Source organism: Zeus faber, assembly GCF_960531495.2.
Source record: "Zeus faber genome assembly, chromosome: 3".
NCBI classification, from domain to species: Eukaryota; Metazoa; Chordata; class Actinopteri; order Zeiformes; family Zeidae; genus Zeus; species Zeus faber.
The window spans coordinates 24,527,899-24,545,259 of record NC_137190.1 but is presented as its reverse complement, the minus strand read 5'-3'; the positions used below and the strand labels follow the sequence as shown (position 1 = coordinate 24,545,259).

General features: G+C 44.6%; 1 protein-coding gene across 1 annotated transcript; it reads right to left on the bottom strand.

Annotated features, from left to right (window-relative positions):
* Nucleotides 1-1,880: 1,880 nt before the first annotated feature.
* Nucleotides 1,881-14,669, bottom strand: apip (APAF1 interacting protein). The gene is made up of 8 exons (XM_079997511.1): nt 14,566-14,669; nt 13,344-13,412; nt 11,900-12,000; nt 7,561-7,609; nt 7,339-7,456; nt 6,618-6,753; nt 4,784-4,951; nt 1,881-4,250 (listed from the first exon to the last, which is right to left on the bottom strand). Exons 1-8 carry the CDS (start codon nt 14,641-14,643, stop codon nt 4,151-4,153), a joined length of 819 nt encoding a protein of 272 aa, XP_079853637.1. The 5' UTR covers nt 14,644-14,669; the 3' UTR covers nt 1,881-4,150.
* Between the last annotated feature and the right edge of the window lie 2,692 nt (nt 14,670-17,361).

Genomic DNA, 17,361 nt, shown 5'->3' with positions numbered 1-17,361 from the left:
CACGAGGCCACAACCTCGAATCGGCTTTGCACACCATTGCATTACGCCGCAATTTTTCAACCTCGCTCTTTGACTTCCAAGAGCCAGAGAGCAATGTTTTCCCTCCGGACCGTGTCTGCTCCTGCAGTGACGGGAACTGGGAAATGTGCAGAGCTGCCACTCGGTCGTCTGTAACTGGTTGATTTATTGCACACGTCCCTGTTTGTCACTCGTGGTGTTTACCCGCTGAGGTATTCCCAACCTCTCACGCGATTATGTTGAGCTGCTATTTTCCGCCCGAAATGGTTTGATAAACACCACATCTTACATACCACACGGAGAGTGCTACTAGGTGTCACTAGAACGCAATGCGAGGTGTATTTTCAACGTTGACCCAAAATAGTTTTTTCATTCAGTTGGCTGCGTGTTGGAAGAACACTGAAGGATAATGGATACATTAGCAATCTTAAAATTCATCCGTGTATGTGTGCGCGCACTTCCGTGTCACTCCCAAGATTGCTAATGTTTGGATGTCAATAATTTTTATTTATATCACCATTTGGCCTGTCACGAGGCTTTTAATGTGCCTAAAAATCGTACACCTTAATCAATATACTCAGATATTGTACAGAGACGAGTTCTTTTACTCCCGAGACAAGCCTGGCAAACACTTTGATGCAACTTGAATATAATTTATTGATTCAGAGGCGCCAGTACAGCACTTTAGCTGCTATGGATCCCTTCGCTGATTTATTCGTCTCAGGAAATAAACATACCACACCCATACAAACCCACACCGTCAGACACGGGGACCAAGGTGCTCTGGTCGTTGCATTTTCCACTTCACTTCCTGGTCGCCCTTTCAAAAGAAATAAACATAATTGAATGGTTTTTCATTTCAGGTGCACAGCTGTTCTACATCTAACTTTAAGTTGCATATCGCTCAACAGTTCATTTGGGCTGCAATGTGGAAGGTGATTTTCTTTTTGCATATCCTAAACATTATTTCTCTGCGGTGCCTCAACAGTGGGAGGATTAGACGCCTCGCTGGAGAAAATGGCAAACCATCAAAACAGCAGGATTTCACCACTGGTCTCTCGCATACAGATTGGTATGGTTTTGCTTATTATGTTCAAGCTCTCCAGCAGAAAACCCTTAAGATCCCGTCTCATACTTTGAAAGGAGAAGTAAAAGCAGACCGGCAAACACAGTTGAAGTTCATTTTGTTTGATTAACGTCCATATTCCCCATAACAAAGTAATAGAACGTCTTAATGGAAACGCAACTAATTCAACCCGTCACCTTTTTCTTTGCTCAAATTGCCTTTAAATCTATTGCGTAGAACTGACAACAGTCATTCGTTTTAACACTTTGTGTCCTTGTGTCCGAGACTGCATTCCCCCTTCAAAAATAATGACTTATTAGAAGCATAACTCCAAGTTTGACTGTGAATGAACGCATTGGAATATGATCTATTAAATTACACGGTGAGAAAAAAAAAAAAAAAAAAAAAAAAGCATGGGTTGAAACCGCAATGCCTCAAACACTGGGTCAAAGGAAACTTTGGCAGGATTCCCTAATTGCCGCCTGTATTTTTACATCCTTCAGTTTGATTGAGCACTCAGACTTCCTTTGTTATTATATTCGCAGCAGAGAATCCCTTAGAAATCACCGCACAGGGAGGCATCTCAGCAATAGCTCATCACAAACCAGAAGAAGAAAAAAAAAAAAAAAGGGGGGAGCCTGTGGCGTGTGCAACTGTGCCGCATCTCTTCGGGAAACACTGGAGCCGGGGCAAGAAAAATGCTGGTCACAGAGGGAGCTTGTTAAAGGGAGAACATCCACTGCTTTGGGGCCAGACGGAGTGTTCAGGAGGCCGGAGCACGCTGTGGAGGGAGCTGCAGGGGGTGTCTCCGTGGTGCCGGAGGGTGATTTGCTGAGCCTCGTGTTGGAATTAAAGGGTAACATTGCCTGCTAGAACAGCGGGAGAACATTTAGGCTGCACGGGGATGGGAATGACGGAGGACTCCCCAAACTACTGAAGTGTATTTATGTTGCAGTCATCAAGATGAGTTTTAAAAACACTGACGCCACAGGTTTCTCATTTTGCCTTGCAACATGCCGCATGACCTCACTGACATATGTAAAATCAAGGTTTTTGTAGCCTCTGTTTAGTTTCAATAATACCAAATTCAGTCACCGTTTAATGAGCCTTGAGTGGAACATCCCATTGATGATAATAGATTAAATCACATTTTGATGTTAATGTTGGATTTGTATCACAGGCATCAGCCTAAATAATTGTGAAATGATTTAAAATGATGTCAAACACGGCACAGACTATGACGACACTGGTCAAGATCTTTCAAATGAGGCCTCAAACTTCTTCAGTACTGTAAGAAACTGCAAGGGGCGGCACAAGTATGCGATAACTTGGTAGGAAAGACATTTTTAAGCCTGTCCAGAAGAGGATTTCCTGTACATCACCACCTTTTGGAATAAGAAAGGCTAATTTACAAACTTGATAAACCCCATATGCTAGTAGTTTACTAGGTTAAAATCCAACTTGCTTTTACTAAGGCAGGCTGAGGGTTACCACTACTACTTATTATTTATTGATCATGGTGAAGGCAGCCACGTTACACATCCTGGGAGATAAGACTCACTGAGCACTTTATTTCTGCGGGAACACAATCCTAAGCCTCAACTCTTCTTGACATGGATTGCACAAGATGTTGGAAACATTCCTTTGAGACTCTGGTCCATATTGACATTATTGTATCACACAATTCCTGCAGATTTCTCAACTGCATATTCATTTTGCGACTCTCCCGTGCCATCACATCCCAAAAGGCGTTCCATTGGATTCAGATCCTGTGACTGGGAAGGCCACTGAAGAACATTGAACTCATTGTCACGTTCATGGAACCAGTTTAAGATGACTTTTGCTTTGTAACATAGTACATTATCATGCTGGAAGTAGCTATTAGAAGGGATGGACAAATTGCGACCATGAAGGGATGCACATGGTTAGCAACAATACTCGAATACGCTGCGGCATTCAAGCAACAATTGAGTGGTATTGACGGGCCAAAAGTGTGGAAAGAAAAAATTCCCCACACCATTACGCCGCCACCAGCCTGGACTGTTGACGCAAGGCAGGTTGGGTCCATGGATTCATGTGGTTGGTGCCAAATTCTGACCCTACCATCTGTGTGCCTCAGCGGAAATCGAGATTCATCAGGCCAGGCTACCTTTTTCCAGTCTTCAACTGTCCCGTTTTGGTGAGCCTGTGCCCACTGCAGCCTCAGCATTTTGTTCTTGGCTGACGAAAGTGGAACCCGACGTGGTCTTCTGCTGTTGTAGCCCATCCACCTTAGGGTTCAACATGTTGTGCATTCTGAGATGTCTTCCTGCTCACCACAATTGTACAGAGTGGTTGTCTGAGTAACCGCAGCTGTCCGCTCAAACCGGTCCGGCCATTCTCAGTTGATCTCTCTTCAACAAGGTGTTTCCCTCTGCAGAACTGCTGCTCACTGGATGTTTATTGTTTTTTCGCACCATGTTGAGTTAACTCTAGAGACAGTTGCGCGTCAAAATCCCAGGAGATCGGCAGTTACAAAAATACTCAAACCAGCCCGTCAGGCACCAACAATCATGCACAAACACTGAGATCACATTTTTTCCCCACGCTGACAGTTGATGGGAACATTAGCTCAAGCTGCTAACCCGAATCTGCATGATTTTATGCATTGCACTGCTGCCACACAATTGGAAGCAGTGCAATGCCAATAATAGCATAATTATTAAATAATTGCCTGAATAAGGAGGTGTACATGGGTTCCTTATAAAGTTCTCTGTGAGTATAAATTGTTCATGCATGGCCTTGATTCTTAGTTGAAAAGAGGAGCATCTGAGGGCCCAGGAGATTGATTTGACAGTCACTCACTCATGTGTTACTCTGCAGTGCGACGCGCTACCTCAAGGTGCTTCCGGATCACGGGCATTATCAGAATCTCCTTCAAGACGCACGTCTCAATAAAGGAGAAAATAAAATGAAATAAAAAGCTTTAACCACGCTGAAAGGCGAAAGATATTAGGAAGGTTTTTCACGGTTGAACTGCGTCACCTCAAAGCCATAAATGTCTCTTTGCTGAAGCGTCAAACTATGTCAAATAATCCCTTCCTCTTCTGAAGGCAGCGCCGCTGGGTCCAAGCCGCTCTGCTTCATCTGGAAGGCCATGTCAAAGAGGTAATCGTAGCACTCGCACCTGGAACGGAGACAGGGTTCCACATGTTAGGTGAAAGTATGAAATAGCCAGTAGTGCTGTTGTAATTACTACACGATCATCTGATCGCAAATATTTGAGCTGACAGGGATCATTTTGTGAAAACTGATTGATTCTACAATAATATGTTTCCATCCCTACTTAAAGAGAATTTGAAACCAATGGTGACATGAAATGCCAAAATAAATGCATAAATGATATGCATTTCCATCAGTTAGGTTGACGCAAATTAACAACTTAATTTTTGGGGGTGTGGATCTGTTTTTATCTCACTGCTATTAGCGCCTATGATAGCGGCATAAAATGGGGGAAAAAAAAAAAAAGATAATTAAATTGTTAATCGCCAAATAAAATTTCATGATCGGGATGCTAATATCCAGTGTGTAGAACATCCGGACTTTCGTAGACACTTTCAGTCGTCTACAAAGACAAACACGTGCGCACAATATTTTTTGGGCATGAAAAAATAAACAAATAAATAAATGGAGGAGCCCTGCCGGGGGAAAAACGCTCACATGGTCTTTGCCTTCTCCCACGACTCGCCCCACACGTAGACGCCGTGTCGGCGCACCAGGACCGCACAGGATTCTGGATACAAATCCATGGCTCGCGCCATGCGCTCCTTCAGGTCGCGCTCCTCTGGCGTGTTCTCGATGATCGGCACCACCAGTGTGTCGTCGTACCTGCCAGAGCCCACAGGAAAACACACTTTACCATGGACGTAAGTCACAGTATTTGCACTATTTGGAGCGTGCACTGAAGGCATGTGCCGACCAGCTTGCTGCAGTTCTTCGCTAACATTTTCAACCTGCCACTACAACAAGCCACAGTGCCTACGTGTCTGAGAACCGCCACCATCATCCCTGTACCCAAGACCTCAGCAGTCACAAGCCTGAATGACTACTGAACGTTTTCTCTCACGCCAATTATCATGAAATGCTTCGAGTGACTGATGTTGGCCCAAATCAAGCCTGCATCCTCACCATTCTCAAACACCAGTTTGCCTACAAGGCCAACCGATGCACAGACGACGCCATCTTGCTAGCGCTACACAAAGCTCTCACCCACCTAGAAAACCCCAACGCCTACATCAGGATGCTGTTTGTTGACTTCAGCTCGGCATTCAATTGCATCAACCCCAACAAACTGGTCAAACTGGACGCTTGGTCTACAAAAGCCTCCGTCTGTGGAGCCGGCCGGGCAATCACACCTCCTCTTCCACCGTCATCCTTAGCATCCGCGCCCCTGACGGCTGCGTCCTCTGTCCACTCATCTACTCCCTCTTCACCCACGACTCCACGACACGGCCATTGTGGGTGCGATATCCAATAATAATGAAACAGCCTACAGGGAGGCGGTCCAGACACTGTCTGCATGGTGTAAGGACAATGACCTTGACCCTAACACAAAAATAACTATGGAAATCATCATCTACTTCAGAGAAAAAAACAAACACTTCACACTGGAATGCGCATCAAGGGGGAGGAGGTTGAGCAAGTGGAGTTTCAGGTTCCTGGGAGTCAACATATCTGAGGGAACACCTCCCGCCTGGTCGAGAAGGCCCAGCAGCCCCTCTTTTTTCTGAAGACGCTGAGGCGCAACAGACTCCGCCAAAAGTTCCCATGTGGACCGCCGATCAACTGCAAAATTTAACCATCACAATGAAACACAGTTTTACTGCCGCTGTCACTTCTTAAAGTAATGATTTACCGAAATCTGCATTCAGAGTTGCAGTGAAAAGAAGAGACAAGACGGACGAGTGCAGTGTTTTACTTTGAAGCACAGTGATTGGTTCAGAGGGGAGTCACTATTACGAATTCGAAATTGAAAATTGAATTGAAAATTGATGGTAATGAGCGTTCATTTGCTAACTTCTAAATCACCATCAGGTGTGTGATTCTCCCTGTCATTTTTGATGGAGAATATTGTCCGACATAATTGTGAACTCTAATGTAACGTTTTCCTAAAATAAACTGTGTATACTGTATCGCTGAAGCGGAGCTTTTGGGGGCGGGGGCGGGTGAACCGAAGCCCGAGCCGCAGGAGCCGGAGCTCAGCTGGAGCTCAGCTTGTGCCATCTAATTATTTAAAGAACAATCGCGCTCAGATTCAATAAAATATGATGTTTTACAACATGTCCACTTGAGAGGGCAGAACAGAGACCGGCAGCTGGGAAATCCATGCCTCAACGGGTCAGCGCTGTTTTGGCGGCATGGGAGGGGGCTACACGATATAAGTGGTTACTGAGAAGTAACGTTACTGATCGGCATACACCCATCAGCCACAACATTAAAACCACCACTAATAACCACTAGGATAGTGTAGCTCCTCCTATACCGCATCACATACCTGTAGTTGGTGCCTGAGGTGCCCTTACGAATCCCCTTGATCATCTCCTGGTGGGTAATCCTGAACTCTTTGCCAGGATACAGCAGTGTTGCCATGACAGCGGCCTTGGAGTGGGTGTGGATAACTGCTTGTGCCCCTGCATTTTAGCAAAGAAAATGCAGATTTAGGGACTTTTGCAGGAGCCATGCAATATGCTCTTGCTTAAAAAAAAAAAAAAAAATCAAGTTAAACTTTGAATTTCAATTCGTTGGACTTTTAAACTTTCGCATTTGCGGTTGCTGACATAATTGAAGAGCCGCACATCAAAAGGAGCCGCCGCTGCGCCGTCGGAAACCTTACAGAAGCGCTCGAGGTTGTAGACTCATAAAAAGCTTGACTGAACTTCAAAAAAAATAAATGACCTTTTGATTCAAGTTGCGCCATCATTCCAAACCAGGGAATGTAACCTTATCTGCAGAAAAGTCTTAGGTTTCTGTCAAAGTCACCTTTATATCCCCCCGCCCACCGCTCCCCATACAATTCACTCTCTGTGAAGCCGTACGTCACTTTGATGCCGCCGATCAAGTATATCACCGCCATTCTCATGAATCCATAAATAGTGAGCTCACCCTCATAATCGGTGGCATTTCCCCGCTGATCCATTTAATCTGCGGCTCACAGCGAGAGGCTGCGCTCACTACTGATGCTGGGGTGTCGGCGCGGATGAGGGGCGAGAACTCACCTCGCATGGTGTAAGCGTTCATGAAGAGCGGGGTGCACTGGCTCTTCCTCAGCTTCTTCCAGGCCGGAGGGCTGCTGACGTCCCGCTCCTCCAGGTCGCACACAAACATGTCCTCCGGCTGCGGGGGAGCGAGGCGTCGGTTTTTTACCAAAACATACGCATTACTCTGTCCGATAAACGGAGTCAATCTGCATACTGGGGACGGGGAAGGTTGAAGCTCACCTGTATTCTCTCTTTCTGGACGCCTGACGGAGCAATGTAGATCTGATCTCTACAGTAACGCGGTGAAGAGATGGAAGGAAAGAGCTTCATTATGAGGAACTGTCAACACGTACTGTATTTTTCTTGAAATAGGGCCTTGAAATCCATGGGTTAGACAAACTGATAACAATAATTATAACATTAATATTTAATTAAGTATTTAAAGGGTCATAGACAACTCTTGTGCTTTTACTTATCATTTTGAAGTTAATGTTGATTGCACAGTGTAATGGGTACAGAATAATGACACCATCGGCGTTTAGACTGGTTCTCTATAAGCCTCCATATCACTATGCACTTGGACTTGCACCGGGTACGATCTCCTGGGAAAATTTAGGATCCATTTACGGCAGTGTGTCACCCATTGCGCAACCGGTAGCGGAGAATGGCCGTGGAACAAGCGAAGTGGCAGTGGAAACTCTACCTGGCGAGAGACAACGAACGCCGTCGATGGAGGAGGCAAGGAAGGCCGAGAGGGAGAGTGGTAGAAATGGAGGTAGAGAGAGCTCCGCCTTTCAGTTGGTATTCTTTCTACTTTCTAAGTAACACAACATGCATACTAATTAATAGTACCCGATGTTTTACACTGCATTTAGTGGAGTGTGGTGACCCTGAGATCTGGGTTCCTAGTACAAATTGGGATTCTTACAGTTGTTTCTTGCTTTGGAGAGTAGCGAGGCTGCTAGCGGTAGCGTAAGCCATGCTGCTAATGCTAGCTACGCAAGCATTAGCGTAACGAATGATTGGAGTTGGCGGGGTGTGGGTCAGCAGTTGGCGCTCTGGTCAAAGGCGCACTCTCCCTTGTTCACACAGTGAAACGCCAGAGGAGAGGGAGACGGGCCAGTGCACCTCCGTGGACTTCGCAAGCCGTTGCCAGGAACATTTCTCTCTAATGTGGGTTCATTGTGCAACAAAGTGGATGGACTTATATTGAACTTTGTTATTTTATTTGTAACACAGGTGCTCCTCACTTAACGACCAAGTTCTGTTCCTAGGACCAGGTTGTTAAGAATTGGTCGATAAGCGAGGACGTGTTTTTTCACGGTAAGGGGGTGTGGCGGTGGCAAACGTTAAGAGTAGTGAAAACTGACCGACTGCGGGAACGAGACTGAGGCTGAGAACGGTGATGAGATGCTTGACGCTGAGACGCCGCTGTATTGTACGCAGCTTACAATACAGACTGGTCAGAGAGCTGGTTGTAAGTCCAGAACGGTCGTTAAACAGGTAGGTCGTAAAGTGAGGAGTACCTGTATTTCGATTTCTATATCCGATCGCAGCTCTCCAAACTCTGAATCAAACTTGATGAAAGTCTGTTCGGCGCAAAGCTGCAGTCGACACCCCCCAGCGCACACTGCATTCGTTTCCCGGTGGTTCTTGACCGCCCCAATATGGCGAGCATGACAACATTAACCCCAAAAAATACGGGTAGAATCGCAAACCTGATTGTGATTTCGAAGTTCAAAATCGAACGCTCATTTCGACCGATTTTCGATTCGGAATCATGACACCCCTATTAATTACACAGCTTTGGTGCACTGTAGTCACTGTGAAAACTCAGAATATAAAGGAGGAGATCACGATTTCGGAGGATCCATCTGTCGCCGAGGCACTGTTTAGGTTTTGTCACAATAGGTGTTTTCCCACCAAACAGTTCCCCTGAGGGGAATTAAGAACTGGGGAGGTGAGAACTAAATACCGTCAAGGGCTGTTTTACTGGTTGCATTCGCACCGCCGGGAGGAAAGCTGAAGAGACACAAGCCAATGGGGTTTCAGCACGAGTTCTGTGTTCCGTGTTGAATGAAGTTGTTGAATCTTCACTCACATTAGATCTACAAGACGCAATTTAAAAGCTTTCTTCAACTTTAGCAAGGCAAGGGCAGGCATCGGGACACCACACGGTGGGCTTGGGCCGATTTGACGAATATATCCGCAATTGGCGATTGGCTGTTGTTTTTTTAGGTGATTTTTTTGGGGGCGATTTGTGTCCTTTTATTTTGCTCATTTAATGACCAGCAAAGCGCAATTCAAAGCGTGTGGGAATTTGAACTGGTATTCTATGTCGCCGCTTTAACCGCGCCTGGTGCTTTTCTTCCCGTCTGGAGAAATCGGCAAAAAGAAGAAATAAATCACCGTAAACCCCGTTTTCCGGGGTTAATTCTGAAATGGGCTTCTCTCTGTCTTTCTTCCTTTGGTTGGGTTGAGATATTGGAGGCACACCGCGGCAGAGCACACTCAGACACACCTGAGGGTGGGGGACAAGTCCCGGGGGAGCAGCAGAAGCCGCCGCTGCCACCTCCTCCTCCACTGGGGAGCAGAGACCCAGACTTCAATTGAAGAGTCTTATTTTTGGCTTAGGTTGTTGTTAGCGTTCACGTTACACAGGTTTTTAAATATGGCGGTCGGCGGAGCTGCATTGGCTCATGTGTTTGGAAAAAAAAGTCCCCCAAAAACAGCGTTCTAAGAACTACGATCGAGGCTCTCGCCCTCTCCTCCCAGACTGTCGAGTAACCACTTTGGATCGGATCTCGCTTCCCCATTCTATATGCAATTTTATCTTGTGATTATAATATAGCAATATATAATATTATCTTATAGAGAAAGATTTCGATTTATTTGAGATTTTTTTTTTTTTATTTGTTTCTTACTTGTATGTAAAATGAAAAACATAAACCTAATTCAGGAGCGGAGTTTGTGTGTTTGTGTGTGCACTATTCGCACGCGCCGGTTTCCCGACTCCTGCACTTCTGTTTCTATTTTAGATCTATTTATTTTTGTTTGTTTCCTTCATGTATGAAGCTCACATTTTTTTAAACAACTGAGTTAAGAGACTGTCCTGTTCCGAAAAATGTGTCGCACGTCTCCCTGTTGCAATGGGACTTTATTTAGCAAAAACTGGACGTTTTTGTGTAAATAATAAATGCTACACTTCTGTAACAGGGAGACTGCATTTGCCACATTACATTGTGTTCTGTGTGCGCGCGCAAGGGTGAACCCCCCCCCTTTTCCGAAAAAATGGGGTGGGGGTCTGAATGGCCTAGGTGTCTAGATTCTGGGTCGAGAGTTTCATGAGACTGATTATCCTAGAGGTCACAATAGGCCATACGGTAAGGTCGAGTTAAAAAAAAAAATGCTGTCATCACATTGAAATGGTCACTATGAGGCCTTATTTAATCACACATGAATGCAATTTTACAATTCCATGACTGTTTAGGTACCACAGCGTGCTGAAATATGGAAAAGAAAAAGAAGGCGAAAAATAACATTTTCACTTCACGCAGAAAACGGTGTGTTTATGACCCGAAAGCTACAAACCCTACGTAGCTGACAAACATTATGTCAGGCATTGCTGTAAAGGAGAGACCCTTGCGGTTCTTATGAGTGCAATTTTGTTCGGATATCTTGATTTGAGAGGTCAAGGGACCCGTTTGAAAATAGTCATGCCAGAATACTTTTGCCAACTTTGGAGCTATGTTACGCCCACTCCTCAGCGAGCTAAAATGACATCGTTTACAGCTACAGATTTGTCTGGAAGTGTTGCTTCGCCAGTACCAGAAGCTTAAACTGTGCTTCAAAACTGAGCTTGCGAGCACTCGTCAAATGCGCGGTGGACTGGGTACCGGGTCCGCCGGGCTTTACAGGTTAGATAATATTGATCTCCTCTAATGTTAGCTCTATTAACCATTGCTATTTGGAAAACATAACAAAAGATTTGAGAAAATATTTGAAATCAATATTACATTGCTTTATAAAATGCAAAAATCTTGTCCACATTTTGGTTAAAAGGACACATTAAATCGATCTAAACTGTCTAGTGCTCAAGAGGAAACCGACTGAGGTTTGTGGTGCTATTTGAACCTTAAAACAAATGTTTAGCCATTTGGAATTAAATATTGCAAATTTAAAGTTACATTTAAACCATTTAAAATGTGTTGGAATGGTTTAAATGTAATAACAATAGAGTACTCAGCACTGGACCAGCTGAAAACCTAAAAGGTTAAGGTTAAGAAAAAAAGATATGCCTTAAATAATCTGTGTTCTTTGATACGTTTCTTTTTATCTGAAAGAGTCGCTGACATACTTATGGTTCCTCCTTCCTTCCCCAAAAGAAGATAAAGGTTCCAGCATCATCAAGTATCACTTTATCTTATGACCCAGCATATGCCATTGACTGCTTAAACCAATTCCCGTCTGTTTTGGGCATGTGTTTACTTCAAAATAAACACAAACCACCTGAAAAAACTGCAACTGAAGTTGCAAATGCTGTACCCCAAGCTCTTCGGAAACACATTTGGAAACAAACCCGTGTCTGAGACTGATCCCTCCACCTGTTCCAGTCACCCATCCCAGCTGGTAGAAGAGTCGGCATAACTCAGGGATGAGGAGGGAAGGGTGCTCCTTGTCCTGCAAAAAACAAACGGGAGAGATGAGCGCGCATATAGATGGGATTGGCTACAGCACTGGCAAATAGCTCAGGTTTTAAATCACCATTTCAAAGTCTATTTGAGGCCAAGCCTGTTTGCATGTGCTAGCAGTGCTAGTGAGGGTCAAAAGGCCTACAGAATGTGTTCTGAAATGTCACACAGAGTACTTGTTAAACCATAATTCAAATATGTTTTGCTTCAAAACAATTAACCCATCTGACTCCCATGGAAGTCCATTAATAATAATGACCTTACATTCGCAATATCAATGTGATAACATTCTTGTTCTAATTAGAGATGCACCGATCCACTGTTTTTCAGTACCAACCCGATGTGTCGATAAACATTCCAGAGCTGTTTTTTCTTGTTATTATTGTAGTTTAGGGCTGCAGATATTCCTCTATAATCTGCATAATGCTTTATTATTTTTAATATTCAAATATATTCTACTTTTTGATGCTCACATTTAGTACTGGGGGGATACGCACTGTTCCCCAGCGCCAATCAGAGCGATCTTTTCTCCAAACAAAGCAAAAGGAAACTCTACATGTATTCAATTGACTCGGTTTCCTGCTGCTGCGCCACTGCAGAGCAGATCTCAGAACTCTCCTGAAACGATCCAGCTTGCGGGCACAGTCCGCAAGCTGGTGGTTGGGAACCTCTGCACTAGAGGACAATCCATCGGTAATGGTCAGGTTTATTTCTCAATTTCATCGCCACATAACCTCTTGAATATTAAATCTTGAACATCTGTGGAATTACTGGACATTCTGGTCAAAGGCGCTCTCTCCCTAGTTCGCACAGTGAAAGGCCGGAGGAGAGGGAAATGCGCCAGTGGACTCATGCGTCTCCACCGACTTTACACACTGTTACCGGGAATAATTATCTCTAATGTGTGATCACTGTGCAACAAAACTGGATGAACTTATATTGAACGTTATTGCTCATCACATGTGAATGACTTACTTACATGAGTCAAAACACTCATAATTAATTATTTATTTATAAAACTAAATACGCAACCAAATGGCAATTTCAGTGCAATGAACGATGCTCTGCTAGTCTAGATGCTTTCCTCTTCCGGAAGCATTTGTCCTTGCCAAAAAGAACAGCACATTTCAGTTCCAGCAAGACATCAGCAAGAGCAAGATGTCCTTGTAGGTAGCCATGGAGATGGCTGCTTCATGCCATGGGTGGAGAGCAGCGAGGGAATCCCACAGTTTACCCTGTCATTTACACCCTCCCACAGCTGCAAGTGTGACTACTTGCAGGGTAATGCATTGTGGGAAAATGCTACTGGGAGGCAGCTCCCAGATGTCTTGCCTGTTTCTCTTTGGACTCCTGACTTTCCTCTTGGTAGCCATTACTGGGGCCACAGACTGACGACATTTCCTGTAAGAGCACAACAAACACAATGCAGGTCACACTGATGTTGAGACGTATTTTTTTGGTGCCTCTTCTGGGTTGGTTAGCAAAAATGTAGACAAAAAGGTAAATGCATGTAACTAGCACTCCATGAAGGCACAATCCATAGAAGGAGGCCTGGTACACCCAAGATTCAAGATTCAAGATTTTTATTTGTCACATACATATACATACTTCCATACATATATGCAGTGAAATGTAATGCAACGCACCCGGTGATAGCACACAAGAAGTCCTAGGAAAAAGTACTAAAATAAAATAAAATAAAAAGTAGAAAATTACTTTCTAATAGACCGACTAACTGACTCCTAAAACGTAATACAATAAGTGGAATACTTATAGAATAAGATAAAAAATATATAGAATAAAATACAATAAAAAATAAATTGAAATAAAATGGAATAGGTTGAAGGAATATGGCTATGTATATACAGATATGTGCATTTAAAGTGGCATGTGAATTAAAGTGGCATGTGAATGTGAATAGTGTGAGTGTGAGGAAGTAGGACTCTTTTGAAATTGCACTTTAACCTGTCATCTCTGTGATTTCATTGTGTCTTTTTATAAGCTGTTTTGGGCTTTTTGTTCATATGCTTTTATTATTCTTAGCTTTACATAATGTATTTCATGCCCTATGTAAAGCACTATTATTATTACTATTTCATACCCGCTGTGTATGAAATGTGCTATAAATCAACTTCCCTAGTCCAGTACTCTAGTTAAATAAGTATATGTAAATAGTGATTCTATTTAACAGTTGAAGTGATTAAAAGGTGAACTAGTTCCGGCTATTCTCAACTAGGTCGTCACTGTGAGCACCTAGCTGGTTGCGTGACTAATGGAACATGTAATAAAAGTGAAACTATAGCGGATCAAAAGGATTCACTAGTAAAGTGCAAGTATTTCAGATGTCAAATAGACGCACTTTCTAACAGCAATACGGTCCTGCAGTGAATGCAACACATGTTCATTGTGGTCAGTCCAAGTTATGAACAAAGTTAGATGGACACGTCGATGTTCACGGTTTGGGTTAGCCGACGTCTGTTGGACCGGCATTTGGACCGACCCAAGGGGAGGAATGAGGAGCAATTAGCAAGGAAAAACGTAATGCGCTCCTTACCTTGTCGTGTGCGTAGGAGTTGGAGCGCCCTCGACCGCCCCGCCGCAGGCTAGCGAATGCTCGGCTGGATGACGTCATCAACGGGCGACTTCTTGCGTCCGTTCTCCGCTCCGCAGCGGAAGAGTGACGCGGCGCACTGCTCCCTCCCCGTGACACAAGCTGCTCGAGACAGGCAGGCAGGCGGAAATAAAAATACAATTATTATTATTATTATTATTATTATTATTATTATTATTATTATTATTATTATTATTATTATTATTATTATTATTATTTTTAGGCAGGAAATAATAATAATAATAATCATCATCATCATCATCATCATCTTCATCATCCTAATCTAGCCACTGGGGGGGCACAAGCCAGTGTACCATCAGTGCCGGTCCCAAGCCCGGATGAATAGAGAGGGTTGCGTCAGGAAAGGGCTTCCGGCGTAGAAGCCGAATCAGCCAAATCAGACATGCGGACAACCAATCTCATTTCCACGCCCGATCGGTCGAAGCCCGGGGTTAACAACGACCGCCACTGGGGCCGTTAGCCAACAGGGTGCCAGCGGAAATTGTGCTCCCGTCGGCCGAAGAAGAAGAAGAGGGGGAAGAAGAGGGGGAAGGCGTGTCCGGAGGCAGCAGGAGAGGGAGAAGGGTAGGAGAGGAGAGGTGAGAGTAGGAACTTTGAACGTTGGCACTGTGAAGGGTAAAGAGAGAGAGCTGGCTGACATGATGGAGAGAGGGAAGGTAGACGTATATGTGTACAAGAGACCAGGTGGAAGGGTAGTCAGGCCAGGAGTATCAGAGTCGGGCACAAACTGTTCTACCATGGAGTGGATGGCAGGAGAAATGGGGTGGGGATAGTCTTGACGGAAGAAATTGTCTTTTGGAGGTGACGAGAGTGTCGGACAGAGTGATGAGCATGAAGCTGGAAATTGATTAGGTGATAATAAATGTGGTCAGTTCATATGCCCCCCACGTTGGGTGTGAGATGGAAGAGAAAGAAGAATTCTTTAGTGAGTTGGTTGTAGTGGTGGAGAGCGTTCCCAAGGGAGAGAGAGTGGTCATTGGAGCAGATCTCAATGGGCATGTTGGCAAAGGGACCAGAGTAAGGTGACGAGAAGGTGATGGGTAGGTATGGTGTCAAGGAGAGGAATGTGGAAGGACAGATGGTGGTGGATTTTGCCAATAGGATGGAATTGGCTGTTGTGAATACGTATTTCAAGAAGAGGGAGGAACACAGGGTGACATACAAGAGTGGAGGAAGGTGCACACAAGTGGACTACATCTTATGCAGGAGGTGCAATCTGAAAGAGATTAGTGACTGCAAAGTGGTGGTAGGGGAGTGTGTTGCTAGGCAGCATCGGATGGTGGTCTGTAGGATGACTGGAGCCAAAGTTAAAATGGTGGAAGTTGAAAAAGGAGGAGTGTTGCATGCAATTTCGGGAAGAGGTAAGGCAGGCAATTGGTGGAAATTAACGGTTACCAGATGACTGGGAAACAACTGCAGAAGTGGTGAGGGAGACGGCCAAGAAGGTACTCCGTGTATCATGTGGGAAGAGGAAGGAAGACAAGGACTCTTGGTGGTGGAATGAGCAAGTACAGGAGAGCGTAGAGCAGAAGAGGTTGGCGAAGAAGAAATGGGATAGTCAGAGAGATGAAGAAAGTAGACAGGAGTACAAGCTGATGCGGTGCAAGGCAAAGAGAGAACTGGCAAAGGAAAAGGCATACGGCGAGTTGTATGAGAGGTTGGACAGTAAGGAAGGAGAAAAGGGCTTGTACCGATTGGCAAGACAACGGGACCAAGCTGGGAAGGATGTACAGCAGGTTAAGGTGATGAAGGATAATGATGGGAATGTGCTGACGAGTGAGGAGAGTGTGTTGAGAAGGTGGAAGGAGTACTTTGAGGAGTTGATGAATGAAGAAAATAAGAGGGAGAGAAGAGTGGATGATGTGGGGTTAGTGGATCAAGAAGTGCAGAAAATTAGCAAGGATGAGGTGAGAACAGCATTAAAGACGATGAAGAGTGGAAAGGGAGTTGGCCCAGATGACATACCTTGGGAAGCATGGAAATGTTAGGTGAGATGGCAGTGGCGTTACTAACGAGACTGTTTAACACCATCCTGGAAAGGGAGAGGATGCTGGTGGAGTGGAGAAGAAGTCTACTGGTACCCATCTTCAAGAATAAGGGAGATGTACAGAGTCGTAGTAACTACAGGAGAATAAAGTTGATCAGCCACAGCATGAAGCTATGGGAAAGGGTAGTGAAGGCTAGGTTAAGAGGAGAGGTAGGGATCAGCGAGCAGCAGTATGGTTTTATGCCAGGAAAGAGTACTACAGATGCAATGTTTGCTTTAAGAATGCTGACGGAACAGTACAGGGAAGGCCAGAGGGAGTTGCACTGCGTCTTTGTGGATTTAGAGAAAGCATATGATAGGGTGCAGAGAGAGGAAGTGTCGTATTGCATAAGGAAGTTGGGGGTGGCAGAGAAGTACGTAAGAGTGGTACAGGATATGTATGAGGGCAGTCAGACAGTAGTAAGATGTGCAGTAGGCATGACAAAGGCATTCAAAGTGGAGGTGGGATTGCATCAAGGGTCAGCTCTGAGCCCTTTCTTGTTTGCAATGGTGATGGACAGGTTAACAGATGAAATCAGGCAGGGGTCTCCGTGGACTATGATGTTCGCAGATGACATTGTGATCTGTAGCAAGAGTAGGGAGCAGGTTGAGGAGGACCTGGAGAAGTTGAGGCATTCATTAGAGAGAAGAGGAATGAAAGGAGTGGAGGTGGAGAAGGCAGATGAGTTCAA

Excerpts from the sequence above, each read along its gene's own strand:
- apip (XM_079997511.1), bottom strand. The coding sequence starts at position 14,643 with ATGACGTCATCCAGCCGAGCATTCGCTAGCCTGCGGCGGGGCGGTCGA. Across the intron at positions 13,413-14,565 it reads ACTCCTACGCACACGACAAG|GAAATGTCGTCAGTCTGTGG; the intron begins GTAAGGAGCGCA and ends GTGCTCTTACAG. Across the intron at positions 7,610-11,899 it reads GGGATCAGTCTCAGACACGG|AGATCAGATCTACATTGCTC; the intron begins GTTTGTTTCCAA and ends GCGTTACTGTAG.